Raw genomic sequence first — 26,734 nt, 5'->3', positions numbered from 1 at the left:
TTATAGCTAAAAAGTTAAGATTTCTAAGTTGTATGAATAATTCCAGCTGTTTTCAGTGACCAACCCATGTTAGAGATGTACCAAAGCAAGTTTTATAAGAAATAAACAGATCAATTTTAGAAATAAAGTGCTAAAACATGTATCTGCCTTCAGTGGCAATACATGTGGTTTTCTCTAACATACAAGATCAGCAATGTAGCTTGATATAAAAAAATTATGTTGATGCTTCCCATTAGGACAACTATTAACTAAATAATGAGCAAGGAAGCAATGGAAAAAGGTTAAATGCATATTGTAAAATATATCTACCAGCCTAATACAATTTTCTACCTTAAATATTAAAATATAATATTAAAGGCAACTTAATCATTCTTAAATTTAAATTAAGTTTTAAAAGAACTTTACTTACTTGTTTGCACCTAAAAAGTAACTACCTTGGTGTCCTTGTCCATATTCCAGTTGCAGATCCTAATAGTACAAAATAAAATATTTAGCACAATAGTAGTATATGACACACCATGATACATTAATATATATAATATATATTATTTTTAAAAGATAAGTCCCAGACCCCCAAATAAATCTGTATTGCTATACATTCTTAAAAAGAAGGATTTCACGAGTTCATAGTCCTGATTTAAGTATTTTATTATTTGAGTGTTTTTCTTGGAATTTTTCTGAATAATATATGCAAAGTTTCATTTTTGGTTACTGTTACTTTAATTAACTTTTGTAAAAATCAGTTTTTAGAAAGAAAAAAGCTCAAATAAGGTGTTTATTCTCCAGTTATAATGAAGCAAAAACGTTCAGAGAAGTGAATAAGTGACAAAAATCTTGGTTTACTTTGTATATAGTATCTAAAATAATTACGTATATAAACACTTTCACATATTTCTACTGCTGTTTCATGCAGGTAACAATTTTTTAAAGATATAAAATTGGGTGCTATTTTAAAAGTAAATTACATATATGAACTTGTACAACATTATAAATTGTACTGAAGGACTTTTAATAATTTTTTAAGCAAAACTTCAAATGAGTATTAAGGCAGTTCCTCAACTGTTTAAACACCTTCCGACTTAATGCTGTGGGTTATAGAGTGTTAAGAATTAACATTTAAAAGGATGAACAGTATACATGCTCAACTCAAATGCCTTCTTGAGAAAAAGAAATGTGCTTTCCAACAACCATGAAAAGAATGAAGTAAAGCTGCCTTTTGTCCTCTTCTTAAAGAGCCACCGTAATCTATGCACTGTTTTAACCATTAAGGGGGAATATTTGACATTTAAAAAATGAATCTTATTTACATTAGAATATAGCATATTTAAAGTGCTTTTTATTTTTACAAGATATTCTCAGATTCATGATCAGGGCTTAACACAAAAGCCACCTTGGAGCAGCCGCCTTCCAAGACTGCCAGGGAAGATTATCTGCAGCCTTCTCTAAGTCTCCATAGCATTTAACACACAGAGCTCCTCTAGCACTTACACTGCATTTTAAACTATTTACGTTTGTAAAAGTGAGCTCCTTAAACAATGGGAAATAATCAAATCTATCTTCTTTCCTTACAGCCTATGGTCTAGCATTGTTCCTGGCACAAACTGACTGCACCATAAATAAATGCTTGTTCAAATGCCAACTGTTTATTTTCCCATAAATAAAACTTCAGCCTCGTTAAGATGCACAAAGCTAATTCTAAATGACACAAAAAACTAAGCCTCAGAATATAAGGATTTTAAGCAATACATTACATTTAAGAGAGAAGCACTTTAAAATTTAAATATTCCAAGACCTGTCAAAAAAATCTGATGAAAATTAAAATCAAAATCCTGGTTTAGACAAGACTCAAATTTTGTCTTCTTCAATATTTGTGTTCTTCCATGCATAATAAAGTGTTCTTATCAGTGTCAGAAAAGATAACACATCATAAAAAAGACTAGTTGACTGTCACACTGGTATCACACAAAATTCTAATGAAAAAGGACATCTGTACTCTTTAATTTGTAATGATATATCTTAATAAGATAAAATCATTGTTATCACAAAACTGCACAGTTTAAGTGGTCATGACTTTACTACTGAATCCTTAAACTGCAGTATTCAGTAAAGAGAAGTACTAAATTAAATAAACACAAAATTTGTTTTCTTCAGCTATAGATAACTGGGCCCTCTATCAGACCAGCTATATTCTTTAGCCAATATAATCTCTTAAGCCTTTAATCAAATGACAGCTTCCAAAAGCACACATTCGTGTGGAGTGGCCATGGCTCTTCTGTTATATAAACACAGATGTGTCATAAAAATACTCAGCTCATCTGATATAAGACAAGTAAAATGCTGGTAATAATGATTAAAAATAAAGGAAATAGGCCGGGCGCGGTAATAATGATTAAAAATAAAGGAAATAGGCCGGGCGCGGTGGCTCACACCTGTAATCCCAGCACTTTGGGAGGCCGAGGCGGGCGGATCATGAGGTCAGGAGGTCGAGATCATCCTGGCCAACATGGTGAAACCCTGTCTCTACTAAAACTACAAAAGATTAGCTGGGCGTGGTGGCTCGCGCCTGTAGTCCCAGCTACTCGGGAGGCTGAGGCAGGAGAATCGCTTGAACCCGGGAGGCGGAGGTTGCAGTGAGCCAACATCGCACCACTACACTCCAGCTTGGTGACAGAGAGAGACTCTGTCTCAAAAAAATAATAATAAAAAAATTAAAAAAAATAAAGAAAATAAACTGAGATCACCAGTATATTTAGAAAGGTAAGAAAAGTATCTAAAATAACTAAAGTAATATATTAATAGAAAATTGAGCATAGGCTCATATAGAGAATAACATTCAGTCCAGGAAAGAAGTTGTAGATAGATCCAAGTCCGACGATTAAATGGGTCATGTCCCAAGTCTTACCAGGAAAGGTGAAATTCAAAGGGGCTCATTCTTTAACAATTTCTTCTCCTTAAATTATGTTATAGCAACCATGGAACAAAACAATGTGCTAGGAATACCATAAGTAAAATATTACTTTAAATCCTTCTAAAAAGTTTCTAATCTCATTTTATACAACCATTGTTTACCAAGCACCTATTATCTGACAGGAATTCATACAGAAAATCGGATAGGGAAAATGACAAGAAATAAAAAGGAAAGGAACGAAAGTGAAACCAGGGCAAAGTTAGTAGTTCATTATATGTCGTTGGGGCAGTCTAAGAAAGACTGATATAAAATGCTTTTCAAAAAGGATTTGGAAGTTATTCCATATCAGAAAAATGCTACCAAAATAATGCTTGGAAAGGCGCTCAAACTATCCCAAGATGATGGTATCCTATGGCCATTCTTCATAAGCTAAACAAGAAACACCTGAGTATGCCAGCATAAAAAAAGTTAGTAGCACTAATCAGGCATCGACTTGTTAATGAATGACAGTGTTTACACAGTAGAGTCAAATAAGTAACAGGAGCTGAAAACATGCAATAACCTAGTATAGATTAAAAGTTCAAGATCGTTATCCTAGCCCAATTAAAATATCTTTTTGGGTTGCAAAGTCCTAATTTCAATAGTTCATTTTAATGAATGGGAGACTATTTCTAAATTTCAGATGGAATTTCTAACAACACAAAGTGTGAGAAAGAACTGAAAATGAACAAAGGATGTAACATGGAGCACTGGAAAAGGAAAAGCATATGACCAAAAACATCTTATTGTAGTTTAAAAAAAAATCCCCTTGGGAGATTTAAGTCTATACCTGATGAGAAAGCAGCAGGAAGTCAATAGAATTGATACAGTTCACTACAAAAACACAAAAGAAAAAAATACTTGAGCAATATATCTTGACCAAGAAAGAGAACAGGAGAAATATTTTCCCATCAAAAATGAGAAAATTATGGCACAAATAAGGTTGTTAGTGAGACACTTTTTAATGCAGTAGATGATTTATAGAAATAGAGAGGTGTTGAATCCAGGATAATTCAAATATTTTTTATTTCTTAAAAAGTCAGAAAAGCAAGTAGAGTCAGAATATTAACTGATCAAGTTAGGTTTCTGACTAATAAAAGCAGATTAAGGAGCCTGAAAATGGAATAATATGACTTTTGTACTGCAGGCTCGGAAATGAATATTGGCAGGTGAGGCATACTATATACTTCTTCAGAGCAATGATTATGTTACTATTTATTTATGCCCCTACATAGTCATTAACATAGTGTTTTTTGGGTTTTTGTTTGTTTTTGAGATGCAGTCTTGATCTGTCACCCAAGCTGGAGTGCAGTGGCACGATCTCGGCTCCCTGCAACCTCTGCCTTCTGGGTTCAAGAGATTCTCCTGCCTCAGCCTTCCAAGTAGCTGGGATTACAGACGTGCACCACCATGCCCAGCTAATTTCTGTATTTTCAATAGAGATGGGGTTGCCACGTTGGCCAGGCTGGTCTCGAACTCCTGACCTCAAGTGATCCACCCGCCTTGGCCTCCGAAAGTGCTGGGATTATAGGCGTGAGCTACCGCGCCGGGTCAACATAGTCTTTTATACAGAATTAACTTTCAATTTTTTGTTTTTAATTGGTATATGGGCTTAAATAGCCAGTAAAACTATGCAAATTAGAAAAAAATAGCATCAGTTAAGACGGATGTGTAATATAATCTTTTAATCTGAAGATAGCATTTTGCAGATCAGACAAACTGATTTTTATGGTTATGGGCAAAACTCTTTTAATTAACTTACAGTGAGTTTTTGTTTTAAACTCAGGCATCTTTCAAAAATTCTCATACTAACTGTCATTTCTAAAAAATCAAGCCCTATTCTTCTGGCTTCATATATTAATTATCTGATTTTTTTTTTTTTTTTGAGAGAGCACTTTTGGATAGCACAAAAGTTTAAATACAACATTCTAAATTCACTTACAAAATCATAAAATAAAAACAGTTGGCATTTAAAACAACCAGAAATCACGGGTAATATGGAATGTTTATGTAGCAAGGTCTTTAAAGGGGTAAATGTTTCTTCTGGTCCCAAAGGGATTTAGGGTTTTTACCTTGGTGCCAACTGCCAGCTAAGATGAGGGCCAGACATTCTGGATTCCTCAGGCTTTTAGTGGCCAGCCACAAGCATTTGTAAGAGATGAAATCTTGTTCACAGTGCCAAGATTTTAGAATTGATAAAATTAGAACACAGAAATAACTATGGCTACTTTATACCCATTAGGATAGCTATTATCGGAAGTCAAAAACAAAACAAAACAGAGGATAATAACAAATGCTGATGAGGATGTGGAGAAAGTAGAAGTCATGTGCATTGCTGGTGGGAATGTAAAATGTTGCAGCTGCTGTGGAAAATAGTATGGCAGTTTCTCAAAAAATTAAAGATAGAACTACAAGTCCATTTCTAGTTACATATGAAAAGAATTGAAAGCAGGGACTCAAACAGATATTTGTATATCCATGTTTATAGCAGCATTATTCACAATAGCCAAAAGGTAGAAGCAACTCACTGTCCATCAATGGATGAATGTATAAACAAAATGTGGTATTTACATGCAATGGAGTATTATTCAGCCTTAAAAAGGAAATTCTGACACATGCTGCAACACGGGGGAACCCTGAAGGTATTATGAAATTATGCTAAGTAGTGAGCCAGCCACAAAAGAACAAATATGCTATGATTCCATTTATACAAGATAACTAGAGAAGTCAAATTCACAGTCAGAAAACAGAGTGTTCACTGCCAGGGGCTGGAGGGAAAAAGGAATGGGAAGTTACTGTTTAATGAGTATAGAGTTTTAGTTTGGGAAGATGAAATCATTCTGAAGATGGAGAGTGGTGGCAGCTGCATAACAATGTGAATGTACGTAATGCCACTGGACTGTAGACATAAACATTAAAATGGTAAATTTCGTAATGTGTATTTTACCACAGTAAAAAAAACAAAAACAAAACATAACCATGGGACATATGTATTTACTTCAAAAAGGTGGGGGGCCCGGTATTACTTTAAAAATATATACTGATGATGTTGGGTAGAGGCAACATAGTACAGTGGTTTAGTTTTGAATTCCTGAGCTAGGCTGCTTAGGAATCCCAGCTCTGCTATTCTTAGCTAAAGACTAACGAATTTCAGCTTCTTTGCACTTTAAATCACCTCATTTGTAAAACAAGAATAATAAGTTAATATATTTAAAGTGCTTAGAATAATGCCTGGTATATAAAAACCTCTAGATAAATGTTAGCTTTTGTTACCATTGGGAGTGAGCTTTAAGGTTGATTTTATAAGTTGTATACTCCGACAAATATTTCATTCATCCCTCTTCTGCCCGAACTATCCTAATAGTCCCTAAATCCCTCCATTGTCACAAGACCCCAGCCAAATGCTCCCCTGTACCACAGGAAACTCCTGATTATACGGCAGGGAGCAGGGATGAAGGTGGGAGCAGTTACAGGGAACAAAGCCATAATATATGGTAACTTATTCAAGTTACTAGGCTAGTTCCACATGTGGCACAGAAAAGAGTATTTGTAATTTTTTTTTTTTTTTTTTTTTTTTTTAAGATGGAGTCTCGCTCTGTTGCCAGGCTGGAGTGCAATGGCACAATCTTGGTTCACTGCAACCTCCGCCTCCCAGGTTCAAGGATTCTCCTGCCTCAGCCTCCTGAGTAGCTGGAACTACAGGCACATGCCACCAAGCCTAGCTAATTTTTTGTATTTTTAGTAGAGACAGGGTTTCGCCATGTTGGCCAGGATGGTCTCGGTCTCCTGACCTCATGATCCGCCCGCCTCGGCCTCCCAAACTGCTGGGATTACAGGCATGAACCACCGTGCCCGGCTGAGTATTTGTAATTTTAAAGTATTATGTTTCCAGTTTTGTTATCTTTTCTACATGGAGGATATTAATAAATACTAGAGTCAATTTAAAAATTTGGTTGTGTTGTCTTTATTTCTGCAATAAATTTCACTAATTGTCATTCTAGCCTACATGTCTAATTCTGAAAACATTTTCAATCCAGCAATCACCGACTGTGTTTTCTTCAGACATTCTATCTCACTTGGCCCCTATGGGTTAATTCTCAATCCTCACACATTCTGTCTCTTTATGCCATTGAACACATCCCCTCTTTATTTTGAGACAGTGCATTTACTGGCTCTCCTAGCTTTTCAACTGCTTCTTCCCTACTTCCAATGTTGGTTCCACCTGAATGTTAAACATAGGCATCATCCACTGAGGTAACCAGTTTTTTGCACTGTTTCTTCAGATTTAACAATGGGGAACACATGCAATTTCATGGCTTCATCTATCACTTCCTCTCTGATAATTTAAATCTACTTTTTTTTAAAGGAATCCGAGATTAGTATGATAATTTCAAAATCTCAGCTCTCTGCCTGACATCTCTCAAACCTGTGGTCTGTGCTGGCAACTGTTTCCAATTGCTGTGAAACAAAGCCAGCATCTGTCCCTTTTCTTCCTGAAGAATCTACAATGTTCCTACACAATACTGACATTAGTCTTAGTCCCTCCCAGAAGCCAGATAAGCCACATGGGCCCCAGAGCTCTTCTCCTTCCCTCATCTCTATAGTACCTATTGTATGTTAGCTTCCCTCATCAACACTTGCCACCTGGCAAAATGTTGGCAAGCCATTGTAAGTATTTTGTTGCATGGGTAAGAGTTTGTATGCGTAAGTATATTCTGTCCAATAGGACAGCAACCTCCCTAAAGAAGGGAAATTATGTCTAAAATCTCTTTTATATTTTACAAATGTCAGAGGTCCTAGATTAAAAAATTTATACAAAGAATCATTTAAGCCAATCAAAATTGAAAGATGTACGTTACTAAGGTAAAGAGGAAGGAAAGATAAGGAAAATTCCATTTAAAAGTCAGAAAAGTAGAATCTGGGAGTAAATATGGGGGTAACTTGGGGCTCTCGCCAACCACAATAGCAGAAAGAACTATTTACTTAATAACAACTATTAAAAGTATTATTTATTTAATATTTAATAGCACCAATTTCTCATTTTTTCTTATGTAATGGTAAGACAGTATTTATAACTTCAGGAATGCTTTATAATCTAAATTTTGTCCTAAGGAAACCAGACATGATAGTAATGCTGAAAAATTAAAACTTCATCTGAGAATGATTTCATTGTTAATGTAGGAATAAATTATCTTTAAAAATTATATATGTACCATATATTACCTGAATAATATATGTACCATGATATATGAATATATATTATATATGTAATACATATGAATATATGTACCACATAACATATGAATTGTTTATATATATACATGTGGATGGGTGGTTTCTCGTTCATTAAAACAAGTTACATCATTAAACTGGACATTTTTACAGGGAAATGCCATTTCTTAAAAAAAAAACCCTAATATAAGAATGAGAAAATTAAATATTAACATTTTTCATAAAAAATACAAGCATGTTTATTACTACAGCATTATATTTGAGTAGATATATATATGTAACTTGTTATGGGAAAAAACTGCTACAATTCTTAATATATGGAAGTTTGCTAAATGATAGCAACTTATAAAACAATGCTTTAATTGGACAAAATGTTTGATCTTAAAAGAAAACAAGACTAAAACAATGCTGACAAAGAAAATCAGAAGATGAGAAATACCAGATTAGATCTTGCAGTGTAGTATATTTCTTCTGAACTGTCCAAAAAACCATCACTGTCGGGCTGTTTAGCAGAGACCAAGAAACCCAAGTTATTTATGCTTAGACTAAAAGCCACAAATTCACAAAGGGAAACTTTCACAAATGAAGTAAGTCCTGCTAATATAATTTTATTAAGGCAAATGGAAAGTCAAACTGTATTAGGCAGCTTCTAAAAAAGCAACATTGCAACAACTTTGCTCTAAAATACAGTTACTAAATTAGTACAGAATTTAAATACAGGCAATGCCAACTTACAAAGAGAAACAAAAAACTCAAACTGCCTTAACAAAACACAATTAGCATTTATAAATATCATGACTACTTTTTCTTAATTTTCTCCACCCCTCTTCGTAAATGTCAGGCTTTGGTATTACAATATGATCATTTTAAGACTTTTTCTTTAACATCCTATTCCTCCACACTGGTATATTGAATTAGAGTAACTATAAGGTAAAGGCTAATGACACCCTTTGTATGCTTCAGTCAAGTGAGTTAAAATAGGCATTAAACTGAAGAAGGAAGCTCCTACTTCAATCCTTAGTACTTATTAACAGTTATTTTCTTCTCATTATTAAATAGCAAATAAAAAAATGAAACAGACATCATATGGAACTCTGGCAAAACAATTTCTTTAGAATTTTGTATTTTCCAATGTCTCATTTTTTTATTGTTCTATAGAATATTAACATCTCAAATAGATGCAAAGTATTTTGCTTTTATGACTGAATCTAATATATTATTTATCTGGAAAGGAGTATATAAAACAACAACAAAAGAATCATGCAAAGTATATTCATAAAGTTATAGCAAGCCTTAAATGAATGACAAACTTCATTTACTATGTATGCCTCATCTCCCTAATTTTCAGTACTCTATACAGATATGACTCTACTCTAATGTTTGGAAACCATGGCATTTATCATAAAAATACACATTTTAAAAAGCCCCTCAAAAACAGAAAAAATAAAAAATAAAAAAATTAAAAGTCAGCATTAAAAACATTTAATCACAGAATGGTAAAACTATTAAGTTTCTCCTAAAATAATTTTGAAAATATTCAGCAACACAGATTTATTTATTATGAATTTGAGAATTACTTTTTTGTTTCCTACAATTTTAAAAAAAATTTTATTTTATGTTTTTAAAGACAAGGTCTCACACTTTCGCCCAGGCTACAGTACAGTAGTGCGATCATAGCTCACTGTAACCTTGAATTCCTGGGCTCAAGGGATCCTCCTGCCGTACCCACCCAGGTAGCTAGGACTACAAGTACACACCGCCATGTCAACTAAGTTTTAACATTTTTTTGTAGAGACAGGGTCTTACTATGTTGACCAGGCTGGGACCTCGAATGTTTTTGAAAATATTAATGACTAGCTTTTTTGGTCAGTACTAACACATCACACAAAGACAAATTAAAACATTTATTTTTGGTGCTAACATTCTAAGGCTATACTACTTACAAGTTCATGATGTGGTTCTGTCTCCTTTCTTAAGGGTGGATCAAATTTCACTTGGCCAACTAAAAAAGAAAAAAAAGTAAAACCAGGATTTTTTTTTTTTTTTTTTTTTTTGAGGCAGAGTCTTGCTCTGTCTCCCAGGCTGGAGTGCAGTGGCGCAATCTCAGCTCACTGCAAGCTCCACCCCCTGGGTTCACACCATTCCCCTGCCTCAGCCTCCCGAGTAGCTGGGACTACAGGCGCCCTCCACCACGCCTGGCTGATTTTTTTGTATTTTTAGTAGAGACGGGGTTTCACCATGTTAGCCAGGATGGTCTCGATCTCCTGACCTCGTGATCTGCCCGCCTCGGCCTCCCAAAGTGCTGGGATTACAGGAGTGAGCCACTGCGCCCGGCCAAAACCAGGATGTTTTTATATTCTTAATGATATAATAATTAAAAAAGTTATTCCATGGTGAAAGACATTTAATGCTACCATCAACCACACACTGATCTCCAAAGATCTTTGTTTTCAATTTTTAAAACTGACACTAATAATTGTAAATATTCATGGCGGTACAGGCGGTATTTTGATACACATGTACAATGTGTAATGAACAAAACAGGGTAATTAGGATATCCATCACATCAAACATTTACCATTTCTTTGTGTTGGGAACATTCCAAATCTTCTATTTTGAAATATACAATAAATGATTGTTAATTTCCCTACTCTGCTACTGAACACTAGAATGTATTCCTTCTATTTAACTTTATTTTTGTACCTATGAAACAACCTCATTTCATCCACCTATCTCTTACCCTTTCCTGCCTCTGGTAACCATCATTCTACTCTACCTCCATGAGATCAACTTTTTTAGCTACCACATATGAATGAGAACATGAGACATTTGTCTTTCCATGCCTGGTCACTTAACATTAATGTCCTCCAGTTCCATCCATGTTGTTGCAAATGACAGGATTTCATTTTTTTATGACTGAATAATATTCTGTTGTGTATATATACTACATTTCTTTTATTTATTCACCCGTTGATAGACATATAGGTTGATTCTTTACCCTGGGTATTGTGATAATGCTGCAATAAATTTGGGTGTGTAGATATCTCTTAGATATACTGATATCCTTTCTTTTGGATGCATAATCCAGTAGTTCCAAATCATATGGTAGTTCTATTTTTAGTTTTTGAGGAACCTCCATACTGTTTACCATAGTGGCTGTACTAATTTATATTTCCATCAATAGTATGTAAGAATTCCCTTTTCTCTGCATTTTCACCAGCATGTGTTATTTTTTGGCTTTTTAACAACAGCCATTTAAACTAGGGTGAAATGATATCTCATTGGGGTTTTTCTTTTTTGATTTGCATTTTCTTTACAATTAGTGATGTTGAACTAATTGTAATATTACAATTAGTGATATTTTCATGTATCTGATGGCCATTTGTATGTTAGCTGGAAAAAGCCCAATAAAGTCTTAACCGCTAAAGCTTAATTTGTTAATTCTAGGCCATTTCCACAGTAAGAAAAGAAGATGATTAACAAAATTATATGTGTGTACAATCAGGTTCTAACTTGCTACTTTGTTGTGACCAGGAATAAAACAGAGACAATCTTTTTTTGGTTTTGTTTTTTGAGACGGAGTCTCTTTCCGTTGCCCAGGCTGGAGTGTAATGGCGCGATCTCAGCTCACTGCAACCTCCACCTCCTGGGTTCAAGTGGTTCTCGTGCCTCGACCTCCTGAGTAGCTGGGCCTACAGGTGCGCGCCACTATACCTGGCTAAGTTTTTGTATTTTTAGTAGAGATGGGCTTTCACCATGTTGGCCAGGCTGGTCTGGAACTCCTGACCTCAGGTGATCCGCCCGCCTCGGCCTCCCAAAGTGCTGGGATTACAGGCGTCAGCCACTGTGCCTGGCTGAGACCATCTTAACTCAGTATTTAGGTGGGTAGACAGCTGCTGATACAGGGTACTTGTGGAAGCCAGCCTGTAAGATGGCCCCCAGTGACTCCTGCCTCTTGGTATTCAAAATGCTTCCACATTGGATCAGCGTTGGCTGATGTGACCAAAATATCAGAGCAGAAGTAACTGTATATGAGTTCCAAGATAAAGCTTCTGTCTTGGGCTCTCTCTGTTGGATCACTTGCTCTGGAGGAAGTCACATTGCGAGCAGCCCTAAAGAGAGGCCTCCTGGCAAGGAAGTGAAGCCTCTGGCCAATAGTTATGTGAATGAGCTTGGAAGTAAATCTTCCAGTCCAGTCAAACATTCAGATGACTCCAGCCCTAGCTGATATCCTGTGTGCAACTTTATGAGACCTTGAGCCAGAATCACTCAGCTAACCTGTCCTGGATTCCTGACTCTCAAAATCTGTTAGAGACAATAAATGTTTATTGTTTAATATGAGCAGATATACAGAAAGTGAGAGAATTCAATATCTTCAGACTTAAAGAAATACTAAAAGGAATTATTTAATCAAAAGAGATCCATAAGTAGTGGTACAGAAATACAGTATTGAATGAAGAGCAAAAAATTGGTAAATATACAAATACAAATTAATATTGACCATGGTTAATGACAATAATATTGTCTTATAAGATTTAAAATAAAAATATGGGAGTTGATTTAAAAAATGTTTACTGTTTTAAGCTGCTAAATTTTGGGTTTGCTACACAACCAAGAACAACCACTGCAGCTAAAGTATAAACTAGCCAGAGTAGACACAGATTAACTGTACTACATTCATCTTTTCTTTTTCTTTGCTTTCTAATGTATTGAATGTTTCAGTATCTTTACCTTTTATTTCTACAGCTCATTATCATTTTCTGATCTTATAACCTGGGTAAAACCCTCAAGTCCACTGAGATACAAGCAGAGGAAAAAATATAAAACAATAAAAAGAAAACAGCCACAATATATTACATTTCAACTAGTAAGAGCTTCAGCCAAAACCAAAACTTCTCAACCAAGGTGAGGAAAAGAGTGAGATTTCAAAGCATAATCACTTTTCTAACGGTTTGATTTCAACTTTGTATGTAAATTTATTGTGAATGTTAATACCAATGAAAGAAGACCATGGGATTTGAATATTTAGCAATAGGAGGCATAAGGAAAAAAACAGTTGAGAAACACAGCCCTGTAATATCTCCAGTTATGTCTGGGTGTGTATATGCTTTTAAGCTGTTAATGGCTCAGATATCAAATGACCCTTAGATCTGATAAGTAGGTTAAGAATGAGTCCATCCTAACTGTTCACAACTGATCACACATCAAAGATTACAAAATAACTTTTAGTAAGGTATCAAAACTAACATATACCTCATCTTGATAAAGGCCTATTGAACAGCTTTCACCTATACTTGTCTTCAAATTCCAAAATGCGGTCTGTAATAAAATTACATGAGGACAGTCTTGTGCATCTATCTGCCTTGTGTTATTGTCACCTGTGAACATGCCCATTTCTCCCACCAGATCGTACAACCCCTGAGTGCAAGGATGCTGTCTTACTAAAAGCCGTGACTATAGCAGGTATTCAGTATCACTGTACCTGAACTCTGTGGATGGAGAATGCATTTCCAGAAAGGGAGCAAAGTCCCTATGGAGATTCAAACCTTACACTGGTATCACTCTTCTGCTCTCTTCAAATTCCCTAAAGTTATGACAAGCCTCTGCCACAGAATCTTCCAGTTACTCTTCAAATAACTGTTGGTCAATCATCCCAGTCTGCGGCACTGTTTATGATGCTCTTTTTTATTTTTACTTTTTAAACTTTTATTTTAGGTTCAGGGTACATATGCAGGTTTGTTGTATAGGTAAACTTGTATCATGGGGGTTTACTGTACAGATTATTTCGTCACCCAGGTACTAAGCCTAGTACCCAATAGTTAACTTTTTCTGATCTTCTCCCTCCTCCTAACCCTTCACCCTCAAGCAGGCCCCAGTGTCTGTTGTTTCCCTTTGTGTCCATGAATTCTCATATGATGTTCTTCTTTCTTTCCTTCTTTCTTTCCTTCCTTCCTTTCTTTCTTTTTCTTTTCTTTTCTTTCTTCTTTCTCTCTCTCTTCTCTCTCTTTCTTTCTTTCAATTGAGACACTGTCGCCAAGGCCGCAGTGCAGTAGCAGGATTTCGGCTCACTGCAGCCCTCTGCCTCCCAGGTTTCAGCGAGTCTCCTGCCTCAGCCTCCCCAGTAGCTGGGACTACGCACACCAACAGGCCCGGCTCATTTTTGTATTTTTAGTAGACACAGGATTTCACTATGTTGGTCAGGCTGGTCTCCAGCTCCTGACCTCAAGTGATCCACCCGCCTCGGCCTCCCAAAAGTACTGGGATTATAGGTGTGAGTCACTGTGCCCAGCCTAGACATCTAGTTTGAAATAGCATACACATGCATATGCACTTAGAAGTTGAGAATCACTGATATGTTACCACAGAGTGATTCAGAAATACTATGCTATAAAGGGACTGACAATGTAATTTTTTAATAAAATGAGATAACAAGAGAGAGAGTACTTTAAATTACATTTTCAACAGTACTGAATATATAAAGTTTTCTAAATTAACTGCAAGTCACCTCTAATTACTTTTTTTTTTTCCAAACAGAATCTTGCTCTTTGCCCAGGCTCAAGCAATTCTCATACCTCAGCCACCCAAGTAGCTGGGATTACAGGTGCGCATCACCATGCCTGGCTAATTTTGGTAGCTTATGTAGAGACGGAGTTTCGCCATGTTGGCCATGCTTGTCTTGAACTCCTGGCCTCAAGTGATCCGCCCGCCTCGGCCTCCCAAAGTGCTGGGATTACAAGCATGAGCCACTGTACCTGGCCTCTAATTACTTTTTGTATATTAAAGAAATGATAAAGATATTTCATAATTATTTTTTGTATATTAAAATATGAGAAATGCTCTCACATGCTAAGGATGCCATTTTCGGAAAAATAGTTTTGTGGTGAAATTAGCAAATTTAAAACGTGACTTCAGCAGGAGCTTTAAAGATAATTTTATATGATCACACAACTAACTGCTGGCAAGCAAAGTACCAAATCCCACTCCCGAGCTTTTTATATAACCCACCATACTTTCCAGGTATCACTAGAACAAAATTCAGAGAATAAATGCTTCTAAGGAATAAAAAAGTTAAGGCACTATTGTTCGAGGGATTCTTGTTGGCAGTTTATCACTGATGAGTTGACAGTATTGGATCCCATGTGAATGAATGGCTTGTCTTAGTGGGCCCATAACTTGGCTGCCCCTAAGAAATAACTGGAGGCCTATTTTAAAAGGTTTCTGGGCCAATCCAAGACCTACTGAATTGGACTCTATGGAAAAGTGGTGCCTGAGAATCCCTTTTTAAAAGTTTCCAGGTTACTCAGATGCTAGGGCAGTTTGCAGACCTCTATTTCTCTGTTACCCTTGGATCGTGAGTGCATGAATGACGTGGGAGCTTGTTAGTAGAACCTCAGATCCCATCCCAGGTCTACTGAATCTGAAACTGCATTTAACAAGCTCTCTAGGTGAGTTACATGCACACAGGCATTTACGGCACTGCCTTAATTACTTCTACCCTGCTTATTCCAGGAATTAACTTATCCTCCCAAACAGTAACAACATAAATACATCCCATCCTGCCACCAAAAATTCCACAAGAATAAGGAAAATGAAATTCTTACTGTCCTAATTAAACTTTACTTTTAACAGTGTTTAGTAAGAAAAACTATTCAGAAGGAAATAAAACAAAAATAACTGTAACTAAATTATAACTTATTTTCTATCATTAAATCATAAACTGTGTATAGTATATACTTACAGTTTATCTCTGAGCGTGTTTTTTCTTCTCTCACGTTTCTACTTGTTGAGTGAATTCTATGTGGTACAGCAACAAGAGGCTAGAAAAGAACAAAATCAATGATATGCAGCATTTGATAATCAAGTCATAGTTTGGTCCACAAAATTACCCAAATAGGAAAAAATACTTCATTTTAAGTAAAAATGAAAGCAAAACAGCACTTTGCAAATTTTTTTTTTAAAAAAAGCAAACCACAATAGCAGCTCAAACTATGAAGGTGAAAAAATATTTTTATTATCCACAACATAAATTATTATTTGTACTAGAAAGGGCACTTCTTTGGCTAAATACATATGAAATTAAACACAATTAGTAACATATTCTTATTTGTATGTGCAACATTAGACTTGTCTAGATCCATTCTACAAGGATGAATCAAGTACACTTGAGTATCCTGGATCTATTCTGACATCGAGAAATTCTGAAGGGAAAGGAAATACAACAGTGTAAACATTACCACTTGCATCTATCATTTAATGATGGTTGAGCTTAGAAGCCTTTTAAGGTTTATTTTTCAATTTATGAATTTTTTTGAAATAATTTTTAAAAACTACACATAGACATTTATAGATGATGTAGGATATTAGTTTGTGTTTCACTTTTGGCACTATCTGAATTATAATCGATTTAACTAAGACTGGAAAAATTATATAACTTATGCTTATGTGAACATACAGTATTTTATGTTTTTCAGAAGCTTTTTTTTTTTAATTAAAAAAATGCTCTCCACTCCATCTCAGTTTCTCTTGGTTATAGATGTGCCATTATAATTTCCATGAGTAGGAAACATACCAATATTTAATTATTTGCCTTTAATTTGCAAAGAAGATTCACACCTTGAAATTATTTACAGAGTCTAACTAATTAAATGTGATCACAAAGGAATACTGGAAAACTTATACTCTGAATATCCAATATAAGATTTGTCAAGGGCTCCAACATTAGAAAAAGAAAAAGCTGAAAAAATATGATTTAGAGAAACCCTGTGAAAACTGAACCTCTAACATGTCAGGAACAAAACTGATAACTAACTCAAGAAGTCAAATGATTACAAGAAAGGCTATCCAGGTATACAGAGGCCATATTTCACCCTTTAGAACAGAAGTGAACTGGAGACTTGACTGATTATCTTCCCTTCAGATGTACCAATTCAGATGGTTGGATATGAAAACGGTATTTTTTCATATTTTTTCAAAAATTTCTTTTGAAAATGAAATATTTCATGTAAAAAAGGAGAAAGGGATTGCCACAAGATTTTGTTAAATGAGGCCAGGGAATGAAAGATGCCCAACCTGAAATTAAAGTAGGCAACAGAATGTTAGGCATCATCTTCTGAAATGCTAAATAATTTGTTTTGTTTCTAACAATGAAAGATTACACTTAACATCTCTAAAACGGTATTACATTTACTAGAATTTCGAATAAGCAGAATTGATTCTAAAATCGCTCATCTGAACTTAAAAAGTTGCCCTTCTAAGAAAAAGGATATCCTTTAGAATCATTTAATTAGACAAAGGCCATGTAGATACATTCTCAAAAATTATAATTTATAGAAAACTCTATTCTAAAATTCACGTGGAATCAAAAAAGTGTCCAAATAGCCAAAGAAATCTGAAGCAAAAAGAACAACACTACAGGCATCACATTACCTGATTTCAAACTATACTACAAGGCCACAGAACCAAGAGAGAATGGTACTGGTATAAAAATAGACATATAGACCGATGGAACAGAACAGAGAGCCTAGAAATAAAGCCATACATCTACAACCATCTGATCTTCGACAAACCTGACAAAAAGAAGCAATGGGGAGAGAACGCCCCATTCAATAAATGGTGCTAGGATAACTGGTTAGCCATATACAGAAGATTGAAACTGGACCCCTTCCTCACACAATATACAAAAATCAACTCAAGATGGATTACAGACTTAAATTTAAAATCTAAAACTATAAAGACCCTCGAAGAAAACCTAGGAAATACCATTCCAGACACAGACATAAGCAAAGATTTCATGATGAAGATGCCAAAAGCAATTGCCACAAAACCAAAAATTGACAAATGGGATCTAATTAAACTAAACAGGTTCGGCACAGCAAAAGAAACTATCAACAGAGTAAACAGACAACCCACAGAATAGGAGAAAATTTTTGCAAACTATGCATTTGACCGAGATCTAATATCCTGAATCTGTAAGAATCTTAAATTAACAAGCAAAAAACAACTCTATTAAAAAGTGGGCAAAGGACATGACAGATACTTTTCAAAAGAAGACATATACACAACCATCAAAAATATGAAAAAATGCTTGAACATCACTAATCATTGGAGAAACACAAATCAAAACCATAATGAGATACCATCTCATACCAGCCAGAATGGTTATTATTGAAAAGTCAAAAAATAACAGATTATGGCAAGGCAGCAGGGAAAAGGGAACGGTTACACACTGCTGGTGGGAATGTAAATTAGTTCAGCTACTGTGGAAAACAGTCTGGGGATTTCTCAAAGAACTTAGAACAACCATTCAACCAAGCAATGCCATTACTGAGTATATACCCAAAGGAATATAAATTGTTCTACCATAAAAATATGCACGTTATGTTCATCGCAGTACTACTCACAATAGCAAAACACAATAGCAAAGACACTGAATCAAACTAAATGCCCAACAACAGTAGACTGAATAAAGAAAATGTGGTACGGATATGCAGCCATAAAAAAGAACGAGACAGTGTCCTCTGCAGCAACAAGGATGGAGCTGGAGGCCATTATCCTAAGTAAACTAACTCAGGAGCAGAAAACCAAATTCCACATGTTCTCACTGATAAGTGGGAGCTAAACACTGAGTACACATGGATACAAAGAAGGGAACAATAGACACAGAGGCCTACTTGAGGTTGGGAGGAGGGTGAGGATAAAAAACTACCTACTGGGTACTAGGCTTATTACCTGGGTGACAAAAGAATATGTACATGAATCCCCCGTGACATACCATTTATCTACAGAAGCAACCTGCACATGTACCCCGAAACTAAAATAAAAGCTAAGAGAAAAAGAAACATAATGAATTATTTTTTCAAGATCACTAATAAAAATGGTAAAGATTTTTAAAAATTAAAATGTAGCCTTTAATTTCTAAACATAAATAGTCTCATTTTTCCTCTATAAATGTAATACACACTAACCATAGACACCTGCAATAACGGGCTTATAGTAACTAATATATGATATTTAGAGAAGCACTGATGAAAATAATCTTTCTAATAAATGGCATTTAAAGAAACAAGCCATTCACAATGATGCATGGTGTCTATTTTTTTTAAACAATGCTTTACATGCCATGTGATTACAATTATTTTTATTACTTCTTGATAAAAAACAAAACCCTGCCCTTATAAACCATTTCATGTTTATTCAACTTTTATCATCTTAAAGTTCTATGATTATTGTTATCATCAAATAATATAAATACAAATAACAGGCCCTTTGCAATGGGAGCTAGATGAGAATGTCAAGTTTGTACGGAAAGGAAAGACATACAATATGATAAATCCTAGTTAACATAAGCCAGTGGTTTTTGACCGGGTCAATTTTGTCGCTGAGGAGACATTTGGCAATATCTGGGGACATTTTTTTGTTGTCACAACTTGGGATTAAAGGGTGTTAACCGGCAACTAATGGGAAGAGTCCAGCAATGCTGCTAAACATTCTAGAATGCACAGGGCAGCCCTCCCAAAACAAAGGATTATCTGGCCCAAAATGTCAACAGTGCTCAGATTGAGAACTCCTACAAGCAAATGCCAATACTTTCTGAATGCTGTCAAATTTACTTTTAGGTCTTCTCATCTTTTTCAAGTATATACACTCAATTACATACTTTTTTTTTTTTAAACCACAACTACAAAGAACTTCCTTACCCCAATTTTCTCCCTAAAAATTGCTAGGAATTTTAGGAAATATGGAAACTAAAACCTTATTGTTTCTTCATTCCACGTACAGTTTATCCTTGAACAAAAGTTTGAACTGCAGAAGTCCACTTCTATGCAGATTACTTGGGGATACAAAACCCATGTACACGGAGGACCAACATTTCATATATGTGGGTTTTGCAGGGCTGACTGTGGGATTTGGGTATGCACAGAGTTTGGTATACTTGAGAGTCCTGGAACCAATCCCCCTTGTGTATGTCAAGGGACAACTATATTTTCAATGTTTTTAAAGAAAGGTAACTGTTAATGATAGTAAAATCTCAAGTAATATTTATTTTGTCAAACATCTCTTAAAATTCAAAATCAAGAGTCTAAATATTTCTACTATATAAATGTCATATGGTAAGCTATTATTTAATGTAAGAAGAATCCACTAATCTGCTATGTAGTAGATAAGAACCTAAACAAATGAAATTACAAACATTCACATACCTGATGTGCTCTTAATCCATATGTAACCCTCTCTTGATTGCATTCATTTTTACATGAATCTTAAGGCTAAAGACCATATTTTACCATTTCTAAAATTTATGAAAGCTAGTGCATTCAAACATTTAGATATGGGGGATGGCTATCATTTTTTAAGAGTCTTGATGAGTTTTTAAAAGTCCCCAATTCTTTGACCATTATTTTTATTTTTTAAACTTTGGTCTTCTGGCATCTATTGGCAAACTCCTTTCTAGCAATGTCACTTCCTTTGTGACATCTTCTCTGACTTCCCTAACAAAAGTTGGCTGTTTTTTCTTCTCCTGAAATAGTGAACTTCTCAAGATTAGGAAATAATGTTTTAGCTACAGCAGGTCCCCAGTGAATGTTCATCGAGTTAAATATAAATAAATAGTCAAAAATTAAGTATTTCAATAATTCAATAGCTGTTTACACGTTGCAAGTAGCTTTCCCTATTGCAGAGAAGACTGCAATTTAAAAAATCTGCGTCAACTCCTTATATCAAAAGGATAAGACATAAATGCAATGAAATAATGCTAAAGGCATTAACCCATTTATACCTGAGGTTGCAAATTTTTTGTGTGTGAAAAATCAAACCTTGACGATGGCCTTGAGCAGTAGGATATAAATAACTCCCACAAGCCTAGTTCCAATAATGGAACACTAGGCTAAATGGGTTAATGATTTATGGTACTTTTTCTTGGTCAACACAATTTTTTTTTTTTTGGCCCTTTATGTTTTTTTCTTGGAGGAGTAGTCCTCTATTTTCTTTCCTTTTACTTTATTAAAACCATTCTATGTGCACTGCCAACTTCATACAGGAATATTCTGAAGGTGGGTAGAATGGAGATGAGTTCTATTTAATGTTAATTCATGGACATTACTATAACCTTTGGAAGTAAAAGAGGTCTTATTCAAAAAACTTTTGCAGCTCCATACTCACACTAAGGTCTCTCAACCAGCATCTATTTCATGTAATTATTGCAATACCCAATAGCTTCCTCTGTGGGTGAAATGCTACCTTTGAAGCTATTGTATTACCTTTGAAGGAGATACACTCTTAGATCTATCTTTGTGGAAACACAATTCATAAACATTATGCTCTAAGTCTTAGATTCAATAAGGCAAATCAAGAACAAGACTCTAACTACTCACAGTGTAGGTATATCTCAGGGAAAAAATATACAAATTTAAAAGACTGAAATATTAAATACTTGTGATGGTGAAACAGTAGCAAAAGCAATTTCAAAAATTAGGTATTTAAATTTTACATGTGCAACCTGCTTTTTAGTTTACAAAGTGTTTTGATGCACCTTAGCATTATATCCTTAAACTCGTGAAACAAGCATTATTCTTCATTTCTGTGGGGAAAAGAAAGAGAGATCAGATTGTTACTGTGTCTGTGTAGGAAGAAGTAGACATAGGAGACTCCATTTTGTTCTGTACTAAAAAATTCTTCTGCCTTGACATTCTGTTAATCTATGACCTTACCCCCAACCCCGTGCTCTCTGAAACATGTGCTGTGTCAAACTCAGGGTTAAATGGATTAAGGGTTGTGCAAGATGTGCTTTGTTAAACAGATGCTTGAAGGCAACATGCTCCTTAAGAGTCATCACCACTCCCTAATCTCAAGTACCCAGGGACACAAACACTGCAGAAGGCCGCAGGGACCTCTGCCTAGGAAAGCCAGGTATTGTCCAAGGTTTCTCCCCATGTGATAGTCTGAAATATGGCCTCGTGGGAAGGGAAAGACCTGACCGTCCCCCAGCCCGACACCTGTAAAGGGTCTGTGCTGAGGAGAATTAGTATAAGAGGAAGGCATGCCTCTTGCAGTTCAGACAAGAAGAAGGCATCTGTCTCCTGCCTGTCCCTGGGCAATGGAATGTCTCGGTATAAAACCCGATTGTACGTTCCATCTACTGAGATAGGGAAAAACCACCTTAGGGCTGGAGGTGGGACATGCAGGCAGCAATACTGCTTTGTAAAGCATTGAGATGTTTATGTGTATGCATATCTAAAAGCACAGCACTTGATTCTTTTACCTTGTCTATGATGCAAAGACCTCTGTTCACGTGTTTGTCTGCTGACCCTCTCCCCACTATTGTCTTGTGACCCTGACACATCCCCCTCTCGGAGAAACACCCACAAATGATCAATAAATACTAAGGGAACTCAGAGGCTGGTGGGATCCTCCATATGCTGAACGCTGGTCCCCTGGGTCCCCTTATTTCTTTCTCTATACTTTGTCTCTGTGTCTTTTTCTTTTCCCAGTCTCTCGTTCCACCTAACGAGAAACACCCACAGGTGTGGAGGGGCAACCCACCCCTTCAATTTCATAGATGAGGATACTGAGACTTAAAATTAAGTGGCAGGGCATTCAGCTAGCTAGCCATAGAGCTAGGAAAAACCCTAGACTTTTGATCTAATATACAGTAGCAAAACCAAACAAAAACAGGTAACATGCAGGTTACTCATACAGACTGTTATTAATGAACATGGATGAAACTCATGATTATTTCTGAGAACAGTTTTACCTTCCTGGCTTAAACAGCATAATAAATTATTAATTTATTAGCATAACCGGTTAATAAAATTGTTAAATCTTATAATGCTGTACATAGTAAGTGGGCTTACATATAGGAGACGAAAACTGAACAAAAATCAGAATTAGAATTACAGTAATTAGAATTAGACGTGTAATTACTTCTAAAATAGAAACTACAGGGGAACTCAACATTAAAAAGTCAAACTTTCTTCCACAGTGCATAACCTATAAAAAACTTAAACTAGACTTAGATGTGGTGTGTGTGTGTGTGTGTGTGTGTGTGTGTGTGTGTGCGTGTGTATGTATATATATAGATAAATACACATATATATATTTTTTTCTTTTTCTATTTTTTGTTTTTTTTTTGAGATGGAGTCTCGCTCTGTTGCCCAGGCTGGAGTGCAGTGGCATGATCTTGGCTCACTATAACCTCCGCCTCCCAGGGTCAAGCAATTCTCTTGCCACAGCCCCCTGAATAGCTGGGATTACAGGCATGAGCCACCATGCCTGGCTAATTTTTGTATTTTTAGTAGAGACGGGGTTTCACCATGTTAGCCAAGCTGGTCCCAAACTCCTGACCTCAGGTGATCCACCTGCCTCGGTCTTCCAGAGTGCTGGGATTACAGGCATAAGCCACCGAGCCCACCCTTAGTTTTAAGAGTATGCATACAATAGTTTTAGTATCACAGTAAGTGCTGAAATTCTTAGATACATTCGTATTTTGAGTGACAACACTGCACTTAGCAATTACAATTACGAATCATTTGCAAATAAAAAAGTTATGAATTTCTCTTAAGAAAAACATTATTCTAAGCTACTGTGAGAGGGAATGTAACAGCTTCCCCTCATCCTACCCCTGGAATAATTAAATTCCTTTATTTTACCTACTTACCATAGAGATTTGTAACAATTTATCATTATAATACCAAAACAATGTCTGGATAAGAAAGATGAGTTTCTTTCCCTGCTATATGAGAAAGTTTTAGAAGAATCTTCATTCCACAGATTGCTTCTCTATTTGGTTTATTATTTCTGTTCTTTGAGTACATTTTTAAAAAGACATGACAAGTACACAGGGTGAGGTAAGAAACAATCATGTAGCATTTAGTGCACTGAAAAGGCTATAGGCAGTCCTTGTTTTACAGTTTTGTTATGCACCAATTTCAGTTACCATAATTTAGTTAAATAACACTAGTTCGCTACAACATGGTTCAAATAACAGTTACCACTGTATATTAATTGAAATTGCATAAAGTATAAACTTTATTGGTAGCCTTTCAGTTCACAAATTACTACGTAAATAACAGATGCACACCATGATCATGATTAGAAAGAAAATTAGAAAGCAATATGACAATTTGCCAAGGCATAGAAAAGATACTTGCTCTGTGTCACAGACACATGATGAAAAGGCAAACTACTCAATAAGCAGACTACTAGATAAGTAAAAAAAAGTGCATGAAAAGTTCATTAACAAAGAAATGAAACACGTTAACTCTCGATGATTCTAATATTTATAATACTGTAAATAATAGTTTTACTATTTTTTCACATTTCTATAATTACAACTGACAGTAACAGAGTTTATGCTTTAACAAAAAATTTTAAAAGTCATGAAACAATTATAATTTTTCCTACTGATTATTAAGATTACTTTGCAGAATTTTAGCTTATGCAGTCATTTTTAGTCCCATACTACCATGCACATCAAGGACTGCCTGTATACTAAATAAGACTAGAAGAGTTTGTAAAACTTAACTTTCTTAAAAATAAAATTAAGCAAATCAACACCAAAAAACTTCTTCAGGCCAGGTGCGGTGGCTCATGCCTGTAATCCCAGCATTTGGGAGGCCGAGGTGCGCAGATCACAAAGTCAGGAGTTCGAGACCAACCTGGCCAATGTGGTAAAACCCCATCTCTACTAAAAATACAAAAATTAGCTGGGCATGGTGGTGGGCTCCTGTAATCCCAGCTTACTCAGGAGGCTGAGGCAGGAGAATCGTTTGAACCCAGGAGGCAGAGGCTGCAGTGAGCTGAGAGCATGCCATTGCACTCCAGCCTGGGTAATAGAGTAAGACTCATCTCAAAAAAAAAAAACAAAAACAAAACAAAAAAACTTCTTTAGAGTATAAGATTAATTATACTTTACATTTCTTACATTTTTATGCTCCAAACTCCTTTCCAGACCCTTAAACAAAAGGACAAATAGCTTATCTATCATAAGATGGCAAGCTGGGACAATGCTGAATTGATAGAAAGGTTCTCTCTGACTTAAGACAATCTGTGGCCATCTTTCTAAACACTTCACCTTCAGTCATTAATGAAATTTACAATATTTTTAAGGGCCTCCCATAAAGCCAGTAGAGTTAAACGCTATCCACTTCTGTTACAGACCCAATAACAGAATTCTGCCATGTCACATATACTGAATTTATCTTGGTTGCCACAACTATTAGCAGTGCTAGGAATGTTACATATGCAAACAGAAGTGAAGCTTCCATTAATATCAATGCTTCTGTCATATTAGAATTATTTTATTAACAACTATACTAGCTCATTTCAAAACATTTCCATAGTGAATAGCTGAGTTTTAGTCACTGGCAAAGTCAAGCCTATACTTCCTACTAACCTCTAATAATTTATGAAGTATTATATAAGAATTTTTTTTAAAGATAGAAACGGGGTCTTGCTATGTTGACCAGGCAGGTTTCAAACTCCTGACCTCAAGTAATCCTCTTGCTTCAGCCTCCCAAAGTGATGGGATTACAGACATGAGCCACCAGGCCAAACTGAGGATTCTTTTTGAGAAGCAAACTGAGGGGAAATTTTGAATATTCAAATGTCTTGTTTAGGCACTTCCCATTTGCTTTCCCTTTTACAGTGAATGATTATTTGGCAACTTCATCGAAAATGGCTATTTTGAAATAACTACAGTGATTTCAACAAGTGGATTAAATGATTTGCCTTTGCCATTTTCACACTACAGTCACCTATAAGTAGTCAGTAAGAAAAACCTAGCATTTGACTTTTCATGAAAGGCAAAGACAAAGAATTAATTGTTCCCTCAAGAGCTTTTTTATTTAAACTAGGCCCCAAAATTAAAAAAATGGATTTTGAGACGTACATACAGACACACATATATACATACACATATACATGTTATATATGCCAGTTGGTAAAAGCAATTCCTACCTCAGGATCATCATCATCGAAATCATGGTAAGTGGAATGGTCTGGATTATTTACTTTATCCAACAGCTCGATTGCCAAAGACCGTGTCAAATGTTGTGTTACAAAAGGATGCTATAAAAATTAAATACAATGCAGAACACTTACTATAAATCTGATTGAATGACATTTTATCTTTTGAAAAATATATATATATTTCAGGGCAAAAATAATACCTGTAATAATTTTTCAGCAGTAGGTCTTTTTTTCGGATTTTTGGTAAGTGCCATTTTCACAAAGTGATGAAAACTATTTGACCTAAGAAATTTAGAAAATTAGACTTTTACATTCCAATTCATTTTTTGCTCATCTCACCATAAAAGTAAATAACATAAAAATACTTACCATTTCATTTTATCCTTTAGTTTAGGAGGCTGAAAATTGCTTTTTGTCATTAGAAATAATGCTCTGAAAAATCAACAAATCATTACACAGCATTTTAATATTTCACATTTTTATCTATTACACAAATTCTATTACTATTTGTTCCCCAAATAAGGTAAAACAAGACTAAGAAAATTACTTGTTCATGACAGCATACTAAGAGGATAAAAACCTTAAGCATAA

The 26,734-nt window shown here is 35.4% G+C and overlaps 1 protein-coding gene across 4 annotated transcripts in view; it reads right to left on the bottom strand.

Moving 5' to 3' along the window:
• Positions 1 to 26,734, bottom strand: part of MAP4K3 (mitogen-activated protein kinase kinase kinase kinase 3) — a 186,659-nt gene that overhangs the window by 49,879 nt on the left and 110,046 nt on the right. For 3 of the 4 annotated variants that reach the window (XM_019021178.4, XM_019021181.4, XM_063695929.1), the window contains 7 exons: positions 26,513 to 26,575; positions 26,344 to 26,425; positions 26,132 to 26,242; positions 15,918 to 15,996; positions 10,123 to 10,181; positions 8,619 to 8,681; positions 410 to 468 (listed from right to left, as the gene is read on the bottom strand). In XM_019021178.4, coding sequence (XP_018876723.1) covers positions 410 to 468; positions 8,619 to 8,681; positions 10,123 to 10,181; positions 15,918 to 15,996; positions 26,132 to 26,242; positions 26,344 to 26,425; positions 26,513 to 26,575 — 516 coding nt within the window. The remainder of the gene's footprint in view (positions 1 to 409; positions 469 to 8,618; positions 8,682 to 10,122; positions 10,182 to 15,917; positions 15,997 to 26,131; positions 26,243 to 26,343; positions 26,426 to 26,512; positions 26,576 to 26,734) is intronic. The other variant, XM_019021179.4, reaches the window with a different exon arrangement.

Source organism: Gorilla gorilla, chromosome 12, assembly GCF_029281585.2.
Source record: "Gorilla gorilla gorilla isolate KB3781 chromosome 12, NHGRI_mGorGor1-v2.1_pri, whole genome shotgun sequence".
NCBI classification, from domain to species: Eukaryota; Metazoa; Chordata; class Mammalia; order Primates; family Hominidae; genus Gorilla; species Gorilla gorilla.
The sequence above is the reverse complement of the archived record's forward strand: the minus strand, read 5'-3'. Positions and strand labels throughout refer to the sequence as shown.